At 39.2% G+C, this 22538-nt stretch overlaps 1 protein-coding gene across 1 annotated transcript in view; it reads left to right on the forward strand.

Moving 5' to 3' along the window:
• The window catches only part of negr1 (neuronal growth regulator 1), a 121171-nt gene that overhangs the window by 55679 nt on the left and 42954 nt on the right, over positions 1–22538 (forward strand). The window contains exons 3-4 of the mRNA XM_070908559.1: positions 4281–4406; positions 18268–18399. Coding sequence (XP_070764660.1) covers positions 4281–4406; positions 18268–18399 — 258 coding nt within the window. The remainder of the gene's footprint in view (positions 1–4280; positions 4407–18267; positions 18400–22538) is intronic.

The following is a 22538-nucleotide window of genomic DNA, read 5'->3' on the forward strand; positions in this document are numbered from 1 at the left end:
GCGAATAAACGTATCTGCCTAGATGTGAAACTATTCCTTTAAGAAAGTTTTTGAACAAGTTAATATTCAATCAATAGTTTTTGAGGATATTGATATTAACAACATTGCAGTGTTTCTACGGCAAAGATCCTTGGACATTGTGGTAAAAGCTGATTATTTTAAACATTTAGCAGAAACACAGAGTGAGCCGTTAGTACTTATTGCACTTCAGCTGTGTAATACTGTACTATACCAATTATTCCAGTAAGAAATAGATGAAAATATGCACCTGAAGCACACTGCCAAACACTGATTGGGTCAAGGTATTTACTGTGTTGCCTTCTGAGGTGTGAGACTAACATTTCCACAAACGCTTTAAACCACCACTGGCATTCAGATACACTGCCTAAAGAATCCATGGTATCATTTTAGCTCAAAGAGGAACATTGTCATTGCTGAGACCACCTGTAGACTCTGGTCCTTTCATCCAATCCAGGTGCATTCGTTTCTATTTCGGTGTGAAATGCAACACAAAAATGCAGAAAATGTTCAGAGCCTGTGTAACCAAAGGTTAAATGCTGTAATTCTGTATGCACATTTTTCGCACACGAGTTTCTGCATCAGACTGGTGTGAAACCGCTTTAATGCTGTCAAGTAAGATAATGGCAGAGCTACCTTAAACCCCATTTACCATCATTATCCTCTCACAAGGCCTTCTCTGCTGTGTTGGCTTTTAACATTGCCATTGTTGATGGCATGTTAACTGAACTGAACAATGCTATTCACACCACCACTCACACACACACACACACACACACACACACAGTCGTATGAATAATTAATGTGTGACATCAACAATTATAATTCAGTCTGAAATTACCCAGTAATCAGCTTCACCATTGAGAGCCAACTTCGAGAAGTCGACATAAATGGAACACTTAAACTTTTGCAGCCTCTTGGTACTGTAACTAGATTTCCTCATTAGTGGGTGTGGAATTTCAAATAGATTTAACTTTCTATTTGCTAAATGGAAACCCCCTTCAGCCCTCAATATCAAGTGTCCATCCTATGGCCTCTCAGCAACAATGTGTGCATTGTCTCAGCACTGTAACCTAGCAACGAGACCCCCACTTATATAAGATCTTGTTTAGGTTTTTTTTTAAATAAGAAACAACAGATGGCAGTATCATATTTTGTTCATGCATTAGCTGTGTCCAAAGTCCCTCTATCACTCTTTGCCATTCCCCAGATAATAATAAATGCTTCAAACTTAACAGTGAGCAGTACATTGAGATTTAGATCACATGTGAATCGTCATCATTTTGCACCATAACTGTCAGTCGTAGTACTGTTGGTAGTATTGTTGGAATTTATTAATATAATAATAACATAATTTAAACTTGGAAGTACTTTTTGTGGAGACTCAAAGTTGCAGAAAGCAAATATCTATACAAGTTCACAAGCTCAGTCTCAGGTCTGAACTGTTTGATGGTGTCTAAATACAATAGTTTTTAAAGATATGGAACAAGAGCATGGGTTATTATCTGATGAATAAATTACTGTTTGTTCTTCACAGACATCCCCATTCCTTAGATGTTAAAAGTTTGCCACATCTTCTTGTCTAAAGTTTGACTGCTGTCTATTGATCTTTTATTCTGTTTCCCGGACTTGGTTGTTATTCTCTGCTGGAGCAAACAGTGTTATACACTGAAGCAACTCAGCTATAGTGGCTCCGAGCTGAAAAACTGAGGGCTCTTCATCTGAACCTTTGAAAACCTCTCAGTCCCTGCCACAGAGAGATAGGATCAGTAGACAACCCCAACATTTTCAATTTTGTGCTATCAGACACTGAGGAGATGTGTCAACAGTGAGGTCCTACAGCAAGTAAACACAGGAGTCTGACAAGCAATAACCTAGATTCAACATCGCCTCCGGTCCTCTCCCACTGAAGGTCCGCCACTTTCATCTCATTTAGATCCAGATCTGATGATCAAAAATGACGCCTACCCCCCCCCACCCCAAAACAGAAAACGGCAGTGATGGGAATGTTGTCCTGGGCAGTCCCTGCTATCATTGAGGGTAATGCCTGTGTGAGGCTGAGTCAGTACAAACCGGGGTGGTACCATTTGTGAATCAGAGATGGGTTTTTTTTCTTGAGCCATAGAGGTTCCACTTATATGAGTATTGATGCTTTTAATGATGCACCATCCTGACTGTAGGCTATTTGCCCTTAATATACAATTAGTGGACATACATTAAGTATATTCACGTTGTAGTGCACTGTTTATGGGCTTAAGGTTGATGATAGATGATCGATTCACAGTTTTTTATAGTGGTACATATTGCAGGCTCCAGACCACAGTTAAGAAAAGAAAATTGTGTGTTTTACTTTTCTTTTACTCAATTATACAATATTTGAGGAGGAAAGCCAAGAGCAGTAAGGTATATCTAATAACATGTAAAATTAATTAAATATGGTGGATATTGTCATTATTCATACTGTACGTTCTTTGAAACATCCTCTGTATTGTTGCTCATAATAGAGTGAAGAGGAGCAAGTGAGGGTGGCTGCAGCTTAACTGGGCAGAGCTCAATGACAAAAGAGACCACGTGACTCCAAAAAGTGTTGGTGTGTCTAAAGAGGAACTCTGTAAAATTGTTGAATCACCTTTTTTTTTTGTTCGTTTTTTAGCAGGCATCAGGAGGGATCAGAGGGTAGAATAGTTTGAAGCCCCAGACGACTGAGAAGCCATTACTGTATACCACAGTCCACTGCAGAAAAGCTCCCTCAGAGATTCAAATCTTGCCGATTAAAATAGTGTCTCATAAGCCTGTGTGTGTGTGTGTGTGTGTGTGTGTGTGTGTGTGTGTGTGTGTGTGTGTGTGCGCGCCCATGTGCCTGCATGTGTGCTTAGTTGAATGTGTTTAAATGCCTCTGTGGGTGGCTTCATGTGTGTCTGTGTGTGTTTTGAGCAGCCTAAATACCGAAGCTTTTAACATCAAAGCTCCAAGAGGATTTAAGTGCCCAGAAACTTGTAAATTATGATGGTAAGTGATGTCCAGCAGCGACTGTTGATGAGCTGCCCTCAAAAGAAAAGAACTTCACTTTTCTTTTTTCGAAAAATATGCTTTTTAGGACTTTTGGATTTATGATACACAGCCTCCAAACCACCTAAAGTGCAGCCTGGTTCCAGAGCTATGAATCACTGCCCACATCTCAATTTTTGTTGAGTGATTCAAAAAGGCCTGGTTTTGTTCTTGTGAATAGCTGTTTGAGAAACAACTGAGCCAATCGAAGCCTTTGTGGGTGGGATTAACTGAGTGTGCCAAGCTCTGTCAGGAAATATTAAACTTAATCACTGCTCATGATATATTTCACTAAAAAAACACAAATGTATCATGCCCATGATGATCTCATTGTTTTAAAAGAGAGATGTGTTTATCATGCACTGTTTGCTGACACAGACTACTGAATACAAGCCTGGCTTTACTGGCAGGCTAACATTTACGAACAAACTACGTTAACTAACATGAAAGGAACCACTAGAGTCCTGCTTCTGTCCAAATCATTCTGTTTTTTTCTCCTATTATCATGACAAATCTCAAGTTAAGTGTTTGTTCCTCTTGAGAACTAAAAACTATAGTAACATGAGAAAATATTCGACTCAGGGGGGAAGCGGGACTGTTCCGCTGATAAGTTTGCTAAGTTAGCTAGTTAGCTTGCCAGCTTAACCAGCATTTTACTCTCTGTCTGCTAAAAAGGTAACAATTATTTGTTTTGGGTTAATTAAAACATCATTGTTTAGTTTTTTAGTATCCATGCCATAACAGCAGGCCTTCCCCAGAAAAACAAAAGCAATGCCTATTATTTTCCATTTTCAAGACACCTGTGCCTGCATTGTTGGTTTTTCCGCCAACAAATTGACATACACTAACTGTACATTGTGGCAGTTTAAGTGGTTGGAAACTAGTGATTGACAAGAGGAAAACCAAATCCTCCCCCCTACAGAGAACATTTAACAAGATGGCAATGTCAGACTGAATCATGGAGTCTGAATATAAGCGATCTAGTATTATTTTACCTAAAGTGAGGGGTCATTTAAGTATAACATGTGCTGTACCTCCTTGCTCAAAACTGGAACATAGACAGGCCATTTCTCTCTGCTAAGATACCAACCATGCCTTCCTCTACTCTCTTATGCAATATTACATATAGATGATATTGGTGGATGAACCAGAGGTTGCAGATTTGAAATGCTAATCTTGTTTCTGTATTTTCTTTACTTCTTTTTTTTCCCTAGTTCCTCCCAAGATATATGACATTTCCTCCGACATCACGGTAAACGAGGGCAGCAATGTGTCGCTCATCTGTACAGCCAGTGGGAAACCTGAGCCGACCATTTCCTGGAGACACATAACCCCATTAGGTGAGTTCACTTCACCTCTCACATACCCATGCTAATGAATGGACAGATGGATAAATGGATAGACGGACGGAGCGATGGATGAATAGAGAGAGGAAATGAGGAAGCATGGACAGGATCAATAGGTGATAGAGTGAGGACGAGAGAAGACTGGTAGTTATGTTGCAGATGAAGAGATGGAAGGGGGAAGGGATGCAAGAGATGGATGAGGTTGGATGGATTTGTGACACAAGGCGGGAGGGGGAATGGATAGATGTTACAATATATTCAAGTGAACATACAGTATCATGGAGAGAGTGAGTATATATTGAGCTCCTGTAATGACGCTGCGCTGTGTATTTGAGAGCAGAAGCAATGGCTAACTCATTCTTTTTCTGTGAATCAGTTATAAAATAGTTTCCACCCACTGACCAACAGTGTCACAGTTCTAAACACCTGGAGAGATACACTGAGGGAACTACTTGTTTACATGCCTAAAAATAGCATGTATCCTCACTCAACCTAAGCTGAACCTTTGGGATGGATATCTTTACAATTAAATAATAGTTCATAATCATCCTTAGACTGGTCCACCCCACATAATGAGTCCTGTCGAGCTAATGCAACCACATTCTGCTGCAGGCTGACCATATAAGAAAAAAACCCAACGACACGGTTGCACTTGCATAAAGATGATATGGACCGCATGTTATTTGACAAATCCATCCAAGAATGTATTTGGTAAAACCTATATGATAAAAAATGATTGTCAATTAAAAAGAATCAAATAAAAAAGGAAAACCTTGTGAACTCTGTGGACTCCTAACTTAAAGCATTTATAGCTGCTAGAGGCTATGATCTCAACTGCAGGACTGAGTGAAATCAGCATAAGAAAAAGATATCCCCTTTAAAAACACTATATCTATCCTAGAAAAATGATCCATATTCTGCAGGTTGTAAGTATCAGTATTCAAAAGTTAAATTATTAAATTTCCTAAAATGTTGCTACTTCTACACTTTGAAATTAGAGAGTTGACAAACAATGAAAAGATACTCTAAGCCATGGATTTTATTACTCGTTGAAGGCGGTAGTTAATGTGTTACGAGAGCACATTCTGCCACAAAATCAAACATGTTGATGAGTATTTAGGATTTCTAGTATAACAACTGCAGCTCTCATTACTGCAGGCAGACCTCAGATTTAAGGTGCATTAATGAAGAATATCTTTGTTGTTATCATTATAATTTATTTAGGTGGAGGCTTGTCAGGGCACACATACATCATTAAGTGCTTCGAATACTGAATCCTCCCTTTGAAAACTCATTCCAAAGCATTTAACTGTTGCTGCAAAGCCCCCACCCAGCTACTTCTAGTCCTGCCTCATTTTCATATTAATGGATTAGAGCATGCTGTGCTTATCTGATAGCTGTGAGGATGACTGCATTTATCTTATGGCTGTCAAATCCTCCTCTCTGGTGCTTGCCCTGATTGCGTTAGGGGAGTTTTCAGAAGATGATCAAAAGAGCCATCCTCAGAGTCCGAGTGGCAGTCACTCATTCTACTTTGAAGTGTCCGCACTTTGAAGTATGCCAGGGAAGAAATGATATGCTGGTCAAATGAAAGGGCCCAGGACTAAATGTAATCACAGACTGTCTCCCAGCACATCAGAAAAGAAGCCATTTGCCATGGGATCTTTGAGTCGGCTATTGTAGTGAGGGGCGATTTGTCCAAAGGACGTGGTACAACTGAAAGGTTGTAATAGGCTAATTACCTATCGATGGAATTCCATTAAATCTGTTGGATATGCAGAACAGTCTACTCCAACCAGCGCACAGGCTACCCGAATCTGCAGTCACAGCATATGGAAATATTTATCTCAGTTATGACCCGTCAGATAAAAGCAGACCTGCTACCACTAACTGAACTACTTGAAGTACCATTACCACACGCACCAAAAAACAAAATAAAAAATGTAAATGGATCCTGTTAAGAAAGTTCTAAAATCAAACTAAAATTTAATTTTTAACAGATGGGAAATTTGGAAAGAAAAACACTGATATACTGTATCAATTCTAAAACAGTTCTGTCATGTACCACATTTGCTTTGGAAATTGGTGTTTGTGGCCAACACATTTGTTTTTTTTATTTTCTTCAGTAATGGTTTATGTACCTCAACCTAAAATGAAACTTTGCCATTTTCTGCTATTGACAACACATGCAGGCCATAAAGAAATGTGCTGCCAATACACTACCAATTATACCTGATTGTATCCTTACACTTGCATAAGTTTGGCTATTTATATTTGGTAGGAGTAATCACTTTCATTGACACAAGGCCAAGCAGGTGAAATGGCTGCAAAGTGACAAACATGTCCACAAGGCAAGTTTTATTTGCTGGCCTTACTCTCTTAAACACTCTGCCATTTTGGGGTGGGGGTGGGTTTTTTTCGCACTGTAGATAGTTCTGCTGCAGCAGTCAGTGAAGTTTGACAGAATGATAAATTGCCCTGACTGACTGTCAAGTTCCTATTCCCACTCCGACTGTTTTGTGTTTGCATTTTTTTCCTTCTCTCCCCTTCCTGCCAACCAGCAAACTGCCAGCTAATAATAAACTTTGTGCATCCAGTGAAGTGTGGCCATAAACTGTTTATTGAGACGATAATTTGGCCCAGTGTGTGTGCATATAAAGTCAATGCATTTTCCTCAATTAGAGAGATGCAAACTGAAGCAAGTACTTGTAACACACAGATCATCATTGTTGATATGTTGCTAGGAGAAGGAATGGTGCCAGCATATGTCTGGAGTTTAATGTGCTTAAAGAGTCATTGCTGTTTTGTGTAACAGTTTAATTGCCCATGTAAAAATTTTGCTTGACAGTAAAGTCCTCCAGAGTTTGGGGTGAGTGCTGCATGATAAGGGTGCTTATGACTGGAAAGCCCGCTCAAGTCCCCTTTTCAGCTGGTGAAATCTGGATGTGCAAAGTGAGTGTTTAATGCTCTCCTTACCCTTGAGCAAGGATTGTACCCCCGACTATTCCAGTGCTGCAGCTCAGTCACCAGTTGAAAAGAGTTAATTTGAAACTGCCTAGTTTGTGAGTATCAATGCAGAGATATCTGACCCTGCAGCTCCTCTCCCAGCCTTTTGTTGCCATTAAAAGATGTTCTCCATCATCTTGCATGGTTAAATAAAAGCTGAATTTAAACAAGATATGCCACCAGAAGACGTGCATTGATAATACTCCCAGTAGCCGCTCTGTCATTATTAATTTATCTCTTGACATCATTATTTATTTTACTCTAAAGCTTACAATAGCTTGGGTGACATGTCAGCCTTTCAGGGTATTGTTTACGCATGGAGTAATGTGCTGCAGTTCCTTACCACTCTTTCATAGGTCATAGGGAGGGAAGGGGGGTGAAATAGCCTTTAACATAGTCTGTTTCAGTCCAGTTTGGTTGGGTGGATGGCTGGGCAAAATTGCTTTGATAAGCTTTTTCCATTGAGATTTGAATCCATGGGATAGAAGTGTGACCTTTGAAAAGGCTGACTAGAATACTAGAATACATATTTGATTGTTTCCTCTGATAGGACTCAGCTGGGACACATTTTTCTCTCTCTTTCCAAGCAGCTACTGTACATATCAACTACGTACTGTATATGTTTTGTTTTTCATTTAAGTGCATAAGGCATATCTTCCCCAAAATATCCCCCCAGGAAACAGACAGCAGCATCCTCTACACTGACAACTCACTACAATATTTGTACTGTAGCTTACTTAAAGCTGGATCCAGCAGAACTTGCTTGGTCTTGAACTCAGTGGTAACAGTAAGTGCATAAGCACAGTCAGTTTCTATGCGAACGCTGCAATGAATTATTCAAACTTGACTTAATATCACTGCTACAATCCTTGAGTTGTTCCTGATACGTTGTACTGGAATGTGGCAGCTCTTTAAGAGATGCTAAGCAACTTTTTGGCGGTCTGTTCACCAGGGATCTCTCTTTCACCACCAGGTTCCTTTTCTCATAGTTTGCCATGAACTATGAGTTCAAGGGCTGACACTTGAGCATGCTTTAAACACGATAGGAGGTGAAAGATAAAGAGTTAGGCGCTGCATTTCAAATTTCAGATATCAACAGCAGGAGCCGTGTCTAACACTTCCCCATTCAGCTGTTAAGCGGAGTATTGCGAACTAAAGAGGTGCTCAATGGGCACACGCTTTATTGTAGTGTCTGTAATATGATGAATAGTAGACCTTTTTTAGCTGAAATGTGATATTGAGTTACTGCCACACTACACATATTTTAGTGGCAGTTGGCAGTCATAGATGATCTCTTTCTAGAGACTTTTTTTTTAACACCCACACAACTTTTGAAGGAGGTTTCTCTAAAATACAGTTTTTGATTGTTAGACCCATGTGGATGACAACAATTTGGACTGCACAGTTTTCAAGGATTTTAGAGCTAATTCTTTTCATTATTGATTAATAATGAAGTGGCTGTGGCTCAGCAGGTTCGATCCCCTCCACATTTGGAAGTGTCCTTGAGCAAACCGCTGAACCCCAAATTGCTCCCAATTGTCAGACCAGCAGCTTGCATGGTAGCTCGCTGCCATCGCTTTGTGAGGATGTGTGTGAAAGGGTGAACCAAAGGTAAATTGTGCTTTGGATAAAAAAGCTAAATCGCTGTAGATGTTAAATCTGTTAATTATTTATTAATTATGAATCGATTTGTCCTTTGTATACAAAGTGTCAAAAAATAGTAAAAAATGTTCAAGTGGTGTTTTCAAAAAAGAATTTTGACATTCTTCTTAAAATCACTTATTAAAATAGCCAATTAATTTTCTGTCCAGCGACTGATCGTTGCAGCTCTATAGGATTTATTACATTGTTGGGGTGCCAAACCACTTTGAAGGTGGGGAGACACCACTATAAGAGTGAAAAGATAAGAGTCTGCCACGAAGTGCTTCCTTCCCACGGGCGGAAAAGTGGGTGGAGAAAGGTTAGTGATAGTATTTGGTTTGAGTCTTTGATATTCTTCTGAATTGGATCATTATATGACTTTAATACTAACCTTGTTGATATATATAGACAGATATGTCTGCATTTGTTTTTGACGCCTTTTATGTTCCATTTTTGTTGCAATTCATCAAATCTTGGAAAAGCACTTTCTCTTCTTATATTCACTCTCTTATTGCAGTGTGTTCATGCATTGGCCAAGGTCGACAGATTGATTCAATTCCATGCACTGTGGCAGCCAAGACAGTTAATTAAACAATAAGAATAGTTGAGCTGTGGTATGGACTCAACTTCAGTTGTTACATACTACAGTATGTTCCAATTTAATGGTAGAATAAAAGTCAAATCCTCTGAGATAGAGGGATTCATTTACCAGTACCTATTTTATTTAGTTCTTATTATCTACATATTTCCTCATCCACCCCTTATTTGGGAAATATACCATGCTGTTTTTAAGTCAACAGATCAAATCTCTCAATAATGGAGACACATGATATATTTTGTATCAAACAAAACAAATTTTTCCTCTTTCACATTAATTGCTTTGTTTTTCTCTTAAGCTTGTTACTCAGAATCCATATTTGCTATATGATGTATGCCACTCTCTGCCTCGTCTAAGCTGTTCTCCAATCACACAGAATCACATAGACCTCTCAGCCCAGCTCGGTCCAGCAGCTGAAATGGTGTTTCACTGCCTACAGTGCATTTGGCTAAATATGTCAGCATAGAAAGTAACAGTGAGGTAATTCTACGGGTCACTGAGGTGGCAGCACATGCAATCAGACATGACTTAAGGCTCCTTTGGCCCAGTTCCACTCTCTGGATTTTAGGGTCCTCAGATTGACAGCCAGGGAGCAGGGTAAGGGTTATGTATCAAGGCAGACTAACAGCCTGTTTTGCAGGCAGGCCCTGCACAGTGTGTGATTCCACCCCTAGTTCTGGCCCACACCTTGAGTTGGGGCCAGAAGGCAGCAGCACACAATGTAGCAGCGTGGGTTGTTCTCCATTTTCGGGAGTTAAAAGGATAAATTGATGTAGAAAATGCTGCTCTATGCTATAATGGATTCTTCAGCGATGCCTGCCCTATCGGTGTATTGCAGCCCTGAAGGAAGTGTACTCACAGCTCCCCTACACAATGTGGGAAATTGCTTACTGCAACGGGACTTAGCCAGCATTGGTACTGAATGTGAAATTAACCTTGCTATGATTTCTTTAATTTGCTTGGAGTGACATCTGGCTCAGGTGAGAGGGGCCTTTGTCAGTCTCCTCAATGTCTCTCAGCATGCACTCGCACTCACCTCATGTTAGGTCCCTAGGTAGTCTTATTCTTCGTGTTTTTTTCAGGATACATAATGCTGTGCCTGTTTTTGTTTACTGTAATGTCAAGGTTGAGCACTCAACATATAATGTTCTTCAAAGTATATATCAAGGATACGATTCTCATTTAATGGCTTCTATGACCTTTGCAAGGCCCCCTTCCTGCTGTAATCGATAGGAATACCATTTGCAGCCATGACAGCACAATGCAACTAGATCCTGCATGAAAAAAAAAATATTGGCTTTCATTTATCAAGAAAGACTCAAGCCTAATTAGATTTTTTCAAATGGAAATTTGTCCATTTGTATCCAAAGTATCTGTATCTGTGTATTTGTTCAAATGTAAGACCACATATGCTTAGGAAAAAGCTCAGTCATGAGATAGATGCTACAGTATTAAAACACAATACATCTTTTATTATATGTCATAACTACGCCACACTTCATACTTCAGTTTAGATGTGGATGATATGGGCACAAAATAATTACCTGTCAGCATTTCATAATATTTTCATCGAATAAATAAAAATAAACTCAAACATTCTTTTCACTACATTGCAGGACAGTATTTGAATTACAGTACTGTCGTAGTCTTGCAATAATCGTCTATGGCAGCATAGAATTGGTTGGTTGAGTTTTTTATATAAAAATTGTAACACTGAACACAGAAATCATGCAACAAAATACACATCTATAAATACATATTTTGAGGTCAATAAAACAATCCCTCTAGCGCCACATTGGTCCAAATATGAACTCACATTTCTTCCTATAAACTGAAATCTTTTCACTTGCCAGCAAACTTGTTTTCCCCTTGAGTTTCTTAAGCCTAAACACTTTTTAGTATTGTCAATTTATTTGGCCTCCATTCTGGGTTTTGTCAAAACTTTATTTTTGTTTCTTATCTTATAGATTTTATCCAATTATAACTTGGTGCAGTGGGGACCATCTTTTGGATGTCTTTATTACAGCTTAGCAACAGAATTTGTCTGTGGTGTGAAAATTAATTTGGCAGCAAAGACAGAAACAGGGAGTAAGCCACATCTCTCCATTTCCTCTCCAGTCATAATCAAAATTGCTCAGTGGGAAGACAAGTCCTCACTGTACCTGCCTGCAATGTACTCGCTTGATTTACTTATGATTTACTCATACTTGGCACTGATGCTAGTAGCTCTAGTTATTTTTCTGATTTACTTTTTATGTGCACTTATACACAGTCTCACATCATAATGGTTAATCATCTTACCTCTTCAACCTCACTTCACTCATCAGTAGGACTATAGGTTGTATGAACCATCATTAGTGAAGCAATTTACAGTGTGATTCAGCTGTATAGTTGTTATACAAGATGTGAAAAAGATGCAGGCATATTGCGTGCATGAATGTGTTGATTGAGTGATTAAGACTATACTGGTTGTTAGTTTGTTTAAAACTTTTTTTTTTTATTGTTGGAGCAGCCCAAAACTTTCAGAGGGAGGAACGTACTTCTGCACAGCTCAGAAAAAGCAGAGAAAAGCAGAGTTCCTCAAAAACAATGTCAGATGAACTGTAAGAACAGGGATGTGGGATGTAAGAGCTCCATAAAAGTCTTGGCAAGGCTTGGCAAAATGTATAAAATCATGGTGATAACGTTGTATCTCCCACCCTACTTCATTTGGTTTGACTAATCTTGGAGGCTTGACTAATGTTTGACGATCTCAAAGATGTCATTAGAAGGTATTTTCATGCTGAATCATCAGCACAACGTCCTGCTTCATGTTTCTGAGCACTGGCAAACTGTAATATTTAGCTCCATCAGTTTAATTGGGAGCCTGCATGCCACCTGTGGATTTCACTAAAGGGTACTGTTGAATGTGGGAGTCATTATTACTCACACCTGTTTCTCATGATTGTGCCAGTTACATGGAGCCTTGCATTTATAGTGTATGAATTGTGCAAAAAACCGAACAGGCCTCTTTCACAGCAGACATTTTCACATGCACTATCAGGAAAACCACAGGAAGGACTGCTGACATGAATGGCTATTTAGAAATACCAGCTCTAAGGCATTGGTGTTGTGTATGCATGCTTACTGGCACATCATGAATTTCATCAATTACGCCTGTGCTTCACATGTCATGACAAGTCAAAATGTCCTAAATGAAAAAGGTCTTTTCAGGAATCTATGTAGAGTAACTCAACATGTGTGTTCCCATGAGGAATGTGAGAGGGAGTTGTATCTTAACATTTGGTTCATGTATGGTTTGAATCCTTGTTGTCAGTTAACATGATTAAGGCTTGTTTTTTCAACTGGCTTAATTACAAATATATGACATTATGATCTCCATTCGTTGTTGTTGCCTGAGTGTATCTTTAATCTGTTCTGCATCCTCAATGTTCAGTGATATTAAACTCGCTTTGTCAGTTACATTTATATTGAATCAAATACATGGTGCTCTTTTTCAAAATAGTAGCTGGAGGCACCCAAAAGTCAACCAGACATGCTTTTTTCTATCATATGGTCAAGCATAGGTGACCCATTTTCAACCCACTCTCCATGAAAGCTACAGTTTGTAGCATTTTGAACTCACTTTCATTTTCCTCTCTTGATTCTTGAGCTGTATTTGGCACTCTGTGTTTATTTGCATCATCAGTACTATACATATTTTGCGTCTTGTGTTTTAAAAGGAAATTAAATTAAGTTAATAGTTTTAGTAATTAGGTCTCAGACTTCAGTCAAAGTGGCATGAGTCCTTGGACTAAAAGGCCACAGGAAAAAAACATTGTCTGGTCTATGGTGCCATACAACTGGCCATCAGGTGAGGCGGCATCAGACCGCCTGTCGAGAGGAAAATAACTTCCCACCAAATTGAATCAGGCAGTATCAGGTGAAACAGACATATCCAGTAGAGTGAAGTTGTGTTCTGCTGGCAAGAATAACATTTCCGCTCTGATTTCTGCCATTTAAAAAAAAAGTTCAGACTTGTGTTTGCATAAACCAAGATGTCAGAAGATTTAACTAAAAATGAAATTACTCCTTTAATGTATCCGTGCTCTCTTACACCAGAGTCTGACGGCTAATGGTATTCAGTTAATGACTATATACATCCTGCAAGCAGGTGTGGATGACATTTTTGGTAGTATAGACTCTGTCTTAACTGCATTAAAAAGTGTACTCTAGTGTTTATTTAAATGTGTGCGATATGAAAAATTGATCTCTCAACATGAGAGGAGTTTGTGATTTTGGTCTGTGTGTGCACTTCTGTCAACTTTGCACTTTCATTTCTCCTAAGCAGATGGAAACACCACCACGATTTCAGGTCAAACAGAGTACAAAAATAAAGGCTTAGAAATAATAATGGTTCTTTTCAAAATCGCAGTCAGTGGCATCCAAGCTCCTTTTGCCCATGAAAATATTTGTGGTCCAAGGGGCTGTACAACACTGTTAGGCAGAAGGGAAGAAAGCTTTTCTCTGTTCTCATGCTGAGGATCGCACCATGCCACACAACCATCTCATAGAACATGACTTGTATATATTTCATATAGAAGTTTTCATTTTTATTTTACGTTTATTGTTTTAATGTGCCCTATGCAACCAACTTCCCTCAGTGGCAAATAAGTGATTGATTGTGTTTCCCAAGATGCGACAAAAAGGTTTCCGCGCATTACTGTGGAAACTGCATTTGATTGAGCCATTTGGTAAATGGTATTGGAAGCATCAAGCATACTTGGCCTCATGGGTCAGTACTTTTGATTTCATTGCCCTAGTAAAAGACACGACAAGTGCACACTGTGGATTTCCAGGCCCTGAGTATCACAATTCCCTATTACAGTGAACTACAATGTGAGCTGTGCATAAGGTGCCGTGTGTAGGTCAACCATGTTAGGTAACTACTTAGTGTGAGGGGGCAGTGAGACATAAAGTCTGTAGTTCTTTTAGAATCCATAAATAGGTAAATGACAGCAGACATCACAAAGTGCTTCACCATACAAGACATTACAATTAATATATCTGATTTTAGCTTTGTCATGTACAGTGGACATGTCCTTCTGACACATACCAGTGTACACATCCTGCTCTCCTTCTATGAATCAGTGGTGCATTATGAAAGTCAGTGGTACATGGCCGGGAGAGTGAATCTTGGTAATGTTGTGGCTACAGGTGCAAAGCAAAGCTATGAAACAGTTGGATATTTGGGGGAATCAGTAGGTGTAGTATGGCTGATGCTTGATTTAATCAATTAAAGAGACAAATGTGATTAAAAAGCAAACCTAAATGATTTGACTCCCATTTGCCTACATCATAACGTTCAAGTATGTTCCAGATGTCTACTGCAGAGATGTAAATGTAAGGCTATTTTAAATGTAAGTGAAAATTACATTAATTATCAATACCATGTGGAGAGCAGGCCAATGCTGTGCCTCGCTCTTTGCCGTTCTCAAGGCTTTTTAAGAGTCATAATATGGACAGCGCATGGTGTTCAAATTAGGTCTAATCAACAGTTAAATAACGGATGATAACTAAAAGCATTTCATATTAATTAAACAACACTGTGTCTCTTTATTTCAAACACACATTTAATTCCACAGTATTACTTAACAAAAAGAGATTTCCTTCTCTCGAACACAAATGACAATGAGATTACATTATTTTGAAACAGTATTATTTTCTGAGCAGTATTGTTGTGAGACAGACAGCTGGTCGGTAAGATAAACACATACTTCTCTGTCCATTCTTCTTTAAAAGCTCTCGTTTCACTGTTCCTCTGCACAGTTTTTAGGATGATGTGATACAGATAATATCCAATCCCTCTGCATCTGTCATAGCTGTAGTTCTAGGTATATTACACAGGCTATAGGTCTCCGCAGGGCCTACTGCACAAGCAGTGACTTACACTGAAGCTATGGCAAGAACAATTCACACATCGACCAAACTGTTTAAGTTCAGTTTACTTTCAGTGTATTAATTCATTTTAAATTAAATTTAGAGCAGAAAAACTGTCCCTTAGTTGTACCTTATAGCTCGATTCCTGTTCCCTTGTAGAGATGTAGAGACATTGTGGCTGACAGTAACATGCTGTATCTCTCAATCTAGTGCTCTCTTACTCATTTCCTGCCTCAGAAAAAGTAAACCAAAGTCAAATTTCCCAGCCTATTATTCACAAAAAGCGTAGGTATGTCTGTTTATGTACACATCACTTGGGTTAAGTCATAGATACAAGGTAGAAAATGACTGTGCATTGCACCGTGTTAACCTAGTCTGCCCAAATCCCTGTTATTTTTGACACCAAACTTGCACTGCAGCATTTGATCGCTATAATGACACACTCTGTACTGCACATCCCCTCCCACATCAGTGGGATTAAGTTTTGTTTTTTTTAAAAACTGTGTGCAACCAATAAAAAAAAAATGCTTCTTCACTGGTGCAAAGCCCTGCCATGAGCCATGCACCGCCACAAAAATAGAGCCCTTTGTGTTATGTCTCCGTCCCTGTGCTCTCTTGGCATATTAACTGTTCTGTTTTTCAGACACATCCGGGGCTTGTTTATGGATCATTTCTTCAAACATTTTGCTTTCCTTTGCCGTTGTTTGTGTAGCCACCAACATCTTTGCCAAGACTCTTGGACTCCATTGTTGCCACCACAACAGTGTGAGAAGAGACAGGAAAGCTCATTATCGACAGTGCCTTCAGTTTCAAGTTTTGTGACATGGTAGCTAGCAGATAAAAAAGCCACCAGGGTTGCAGAATAAGGAAGTGGTGTTATATAAGTATTCAGCTCACTTGTACGGGGAGATTGGCAGCACAGAATGGCAGTATTTCCACTCCTGAAGAATGGTTTGTCTTGATTCTGGCTCCTCTTTTATGAGATATTGCTGAGTCAGTGTCTGGTCTCTGTGGCTTTCTGAACAGTATGTTGAGCTCAGTTTTGCTTGATTGTGCACTCTGTTTGATCCCCATGCCTTGCAAACACATCCACACATATTCCATCCCAAACTACCGTCACCACCCTGAAAAGTTGTATATAAATAGATTTCACACTGAGCACCGCTGGGTTGAAATTAATTCTGGTCAGGGGAGAATCTGCCACAGCCTCCCAAATACGCATACACAGTACCGCCTGCTGAGACCCTATAGCCGTTTATTATACCCAGTCAAATTGGATTTATTGTTAGTATTCCCAATTTCATATCTTTCTATCTATCTATCTATCTATCTATCTATCTATCTATCTATCTATCTATCTATCTATCTATCTGACTGTCTATCTGTCTATCTGTCTGTCTGTCTGTCTGTCTGTCCCTAAGTTTTAACAGGTTCAATAGGGCTGCAACTAATTATTTTTGATACTGTGCCTGTTATAATTTCCCACAGCCCAAGGTGATGTATTCATATAGCTTGTTTCATACGATAAACACTCATAAACTCAAAGATATTAATTTTACTATTATATATGACAAAGAAAAGTGGAAAATCCTCACTGTCCCAGAATCTGGGACCAGGGAATGTTCAGCATTTTTACTTTAAAAATGGCTAAAACAATTAATTGATTATTTAGATAGTTGATAGTTCAAGTTTCTGTCCATCAACTAATCGATTAATCGACTGTTCATTTTAGCTTTAATGTTAAATAATATAATGAGTGGCATACCCATGTTAAGACCCCTGGCACTGTTGATTGAGACAAACTTGATTTGTTCTTTTGTTCTATATAAAATTGTGTCAAAGTCATAGGATTGCTTTATTATAGAGTTTGCTTTCCAGAGAGGTGTTTGTCCCTCTGGCTTTGCACTAGCACACACACATGTCCTTCCAGCCTGTAACAAGCTAACTTCAATCACATGTAAAATACTTATAATAATATTTTACTTGAATTCCCATCACTTATATATTTCGTCCTGATTTTCTCACTGAATTAAACTTGACACCATACTGTATCTCATTATTGCTTCTTTTCAGTTATTATACTTTCATTTCAACATGTTTACAAAAGATCTATCATCTGTCACCTGTAACTATGGTACTATACAGTATTTTAATATATCTTTGTTGATTGCAGTGGACATGTTTGTGTGGATTTGTTCTCCCTCCAGCTTTTTAACTGCACTACGCCCCTGCTAATATGTCAGTCATGGTGCTTTGCTGCTACTGCCTTTGGCTCCGTTAGCTAACTATAAAGCACTGACATGTGCACTGAGCCATCGGATTTGTCTGTCTTCCAGGAAGTAGCTCTAACTGCATTGTGTGGAGTTAAGCAAATGATGAGTGGATGACTGGGAATACACCACTATTTCATTTCCTGCCACCATATTGATATGAATGGATCAATGCACTGTTAATCCACTGCTATTATAGGTTGCAAGGAAGGTAATCAGGAGTTCAGTGCAATACCTAATTGCATTGCATCTTCTACTCAGCATTAAACCTGAAAACTTTTTATTACCAAAATAAAATGAGGGCTTTCCACATGCTGTATACTGTATATATGTGTAGACACTGAATATGTGTGTGTGGATGTGTGCTGTGTTTGTATTCTTTGTCGACACTGCTTAAGTACTTGCATTTTTCTATTTCCAGCCAGGAAGCATGACAGTGGTGAATATCTTAACATCACTGGTATCACAAGGGACCAGGCTGGAGACTACGAATGCAGCGCTTTAAATGACATCGCCTCTCCTGACACCAAAACAGTAAAAGTCACAGTCAACTGTAAGTATATCTCTTTCTTCCTCCTTCCTTCCCTTCTTTTTTCCTCCACACTGGCCTTGGCAGTGGCACTGGCTACCTTCAATGATACCAGTCTCGTGTCCCTGAAAGTACACCTTTCTAGAAGTTTGAAAAAGTAGAAATGTAGAGCTCAAAGTTTCTTAATATTTAATGTGAGAATTCCCTTTTTGTCTGTGCATGTAGGTGATTAATTCACACTAAGGAAAGGTCTGACTGTTCTAAGCACTATTCCATTATGCAGGTAATGAGTCTTTCAAAAGTGTGAGGAGACAGTAATGAGGAGCCAGGGCATTAATGAATGATACTGGGCTTTAGCTGGTCGTGGTCACGTGGAAATCACCACTCGTAAGTATTAGCAGAAATGGATGCTTGACAATTATTGCCATTCCCTCTCTTTTTTAAAGTGCTCCTTTACTTCACTGTTATTCATGGAGGTTTTCTGCGTAGATGCCCTGTGCTAAATCTCACTATTGGCAAAGCTTATCAGGCAGTCAGCCACAGAGATAGGGGGGAGAGAGTGAAAGAAAACAGGCTTCTCCTGGCCCACTTACTGAGTCAAGTTTTCTAATTCAAGTTTTAAGAAATATAGTTATTTTTATTTCATACACATTTCATATTTTTTAGCTTTTTTGCAACAACTTTGAGTCCAATATTACTTGAACCTTTTTCCACCTCTCTGTGTTAAGGCAGCTTTCATTCTGGCTTCGGTATAACACAAAGTCTTGTGGCCATTATTTCTGTGTAATGCCTGGCTCTAATGAGCTGGGTCTGAGTGGAGTTTCAGAGGCCAGTAATTTATAGCTCTACTGAGACATGGGTTCAAGAATGAAAAGTTCTTTGACAACTGGCAATGTCTTCATGTTACAGAACAAAGGAGATATTCGCAATGATTGATAAGGCATGTGTCATAGTCAGACGCCGAGTTTTAAAGTGAGACAGCAGGCGTACGTGGGTTCAGTATCCAAACAGAGTGAATTGATTAGGAAGACTTTCCTTTTGCTGTCAGACAAAGTCACCACAGCCTGAGCACCGGAGCGATACTTTGGGTGGGAGTGTACTGTAGTTCATCATGTGTTAAGGCAGTATTTGCCTGCTGCACAGAGTTATCTGAAGCTGACAGAACTACAGAGCTGTTCCTGTCATTGACCGCTTACTCATTCTTTATTAGTGACGTGTACCGTGTACCACACTTTTTTCTAATTTTAATGGTTTAAAAATTGAAAACTGTTTATGATTTCTCTTTAATATGATATTTTACATAATCCTTTAGGTATAGCAGAGATTTAGTTGCTCAGTTCAGAAATAGAAAAATATAAATATAAATGTAAAGGAGGTAACTGAATAGGTTAGAAACTCAGACACACATTACTTTTGCCTTCTGGACTGAAAAATTGAGGTTCTGTATCGCACCCATCCTAATTGCAACACATCACAGGCCCTTCTTGGAAATGCTATGGATTATAATACATAAAATAAAGTCAATTTGTTGGATTCTTTTATCAAAAGTAGCAGCAGGATCCTGAGTTAATACACTGAAGTGAGACTCTAAGAGTCGATGTCCATTGAAAAACAATTATCTCCAAAGTCTTTCTTTTCAGGACGTAAGTAAAACAGCCTGTAGCAGGATCTATGACAATACTTTCAACTAATCCAGTGGGTTTTTAAAAGATTTGATGATAATGAGGAGTAGCATGTGGTCTTAAATGTATCTGAAATCTTATCATTAAAGATGGAGATAGTGTACATGTTTTATCAGACAGTGTTGAGATGTAGCTCCAGTGGACATTAAATCTCTCCTGTAGCAGCTCTTTGACACATATGCCATGTCTTTCTGGCAAGTCTTTATTCTGTCTGCAGTAATTAGTTTAGCTTAGGTGATGGGGCAGCCTGTGTCTCCAGAAAGTGTAAATCTCAGAGCTCCCTCCCACGTAATTCATAAGTATTTCATAGTTTCTGACACCCAGTGTGAGCTATGGCCAACATGTAGCTCCATAGCGTCAGACTTCTGGCCTCACAAGCACCTTACACATGAAAGGTCCTGTGTTTTATTGCGGTTGTTTAGCATTCGAAATGCTGCCCAAATATGAGACCTGCATAAACAAAACATGTCGCTGACATTAAAGCAGCACATATCCGTTTTGGTGGTCGATGCCTTCAAATGGCAGCGAGAGGTAGCTGTTAAAAAAGTCAGTGCCTTGTGTCATGAAGCTTTAAATAGTCAGCGTTTCAGCTCTCAAAACATTTAGTAAATATGTTTTTTTATGTTCGGATTTTTCACAAAAGCTGCCTCGTCCCCCTTCTGCCTACATGGAGACTTGTGTCAGATGTGCTCATTTCCAAAGATAAGGGGGCAGAATAAATGAATTAAAGTTGTCCTTTGGAGCGGCTGATGTGGCCACAGCAGGCAGAGCCTGAGCCAGCTGGTGGCCACTCTTCACTGCCTCCTCTCCACCCTGGTGCAGTTCTCCCTCTCTGAAGGAAAAAGAGAAGCATTTGGACCATATCCCAATCTACTGTATCATTCATGCTCTACTGTCACACATCAAGCTATATTCAGCGAGAGCCCAGGAGCGTGGGGTATTGATGAGGGCTCAGTGTGCCACATTCTGAATTAAGATAAAGACGTTAGCTGACACTGAAACTCAAACAAGAGAGGATAATTACAAAGCAAGAAGCAAGAAATGAACTTTATTAAAAATATTACACTGCATGGGCACATGTTCAAACAGCTGTTTTACTTGGCTGGCAGAATCAGCCATTCAACTCTGTAAAGGTTCTCTTGGGAGAGTCAACAACATGAAATGTGCCATTTTAAAGATTTTATGGTAAATAACCTTTTTAAGATACCACACAGCATGAGGAGACTATTATTCTCTTATTTCATACAAATATTCAGGTTTCACTGGATGTTGTAATTTATGCGTGAGGCTATCATTGTGTGCACTGATCCTCTCAGAGTATCCCTGCATGTTAATAGCAGTTAAATGAAATTAAGTTACAAACATCAATCAGTCATGTCTGCATTTCTTGCTTATTGTTCTAATAAGACAGCACAGGAGTTAGTGACACTGACATTTCATGGGTTAACAGTCTAATTAAATATATGTCCAAACAATTTCTCTCTCTGCTTTCAAAAAATGCCATTTTTTTAAGCTAAGAGTATAGTTGACCTCTGGGCTAATTGCAGATTAAGGCCACTAATTAAAATAAGCAAACCAAAGTAATGAAAACAAAATTAAGCTCTAGCATGTTTGGAGTTTTAATAACACCAGGCCTTCCATAACACTAAACCTGCCATTTGGCTTTCTATGATATGATGATTTAGAGGCAGACGGTTTGAGGCTTTGTCATTCTGCAGCTATTTCCAAGCGCTAACTCGAGTACATGTAACCTCTGCTTGAATTTCTCCAAGGCTCAAAAGACTACCCTGATTAGACAGCATTAATTAAATTACTGGCCTGCCTGCGTCTCTTGTCTTTCTACTTCCAGTGATGAATGATTGGTGACTGAATACTTTTATGAGCTAAACCTGAAAGATGGCAGTCATCCAGAAGGTCATGCAAGAATCAGATTGGCTGAAAAGCCCTGCTTGGTAAAAGAATATTTCAGCAGCGATTTTACCTGATGAAATTTGATCTCTGACCCACTTTTCAAATTTACATATTCATCTTCACTGCAGGTGGGTGCCATTATTGGCTGAAATTGTCACTGCACAGTTTGACTCAAAGGCATAAATATCACATCGAGGTGGCTTAGTCGGACGGATGAATGAGAAGGAAACAACCATGGAAAACCTCCGCCTGAGATAAAAAGCCAGTGTTTGATTAATTAATGAAGCCACCTTGTTGTAGTACAATCACTAACGATACAGATAAAACAATAACAAAAAAAGCTGTTTCTTTTCCAAACTGAGGGATCACGCGTGTCTGACCTTCCTCTGTAGTTCAGAGAGAGCGAGCTGTCTGCTCTCACTCCTTACTGAGTGACACTTCAGAGTTTGAACACCATCATGTTGCAAGATGGGATTTGACAGTTTGCACAAACTTTAGTCACACGTGGAAAGTACACAGACAACCAGCTGTGTCATTGTGCCACATTTTATTTGCTCGTCACTGTTTCAG

This window comes from Enoplosus armatus, chromosome 7, assembly GCF_043641665.1.
Source record: "Enoplosus armatus isolate fEnoArm2 chromosome 7, fEnoArm2.hap1, whole genome shotgun sequence".
NCBI lineage: Eukaryota > Metazoa > Chordata > Actinopteri > Centrarchiformes > Enoplosidae > Enoplosus > Enoplosus armatus.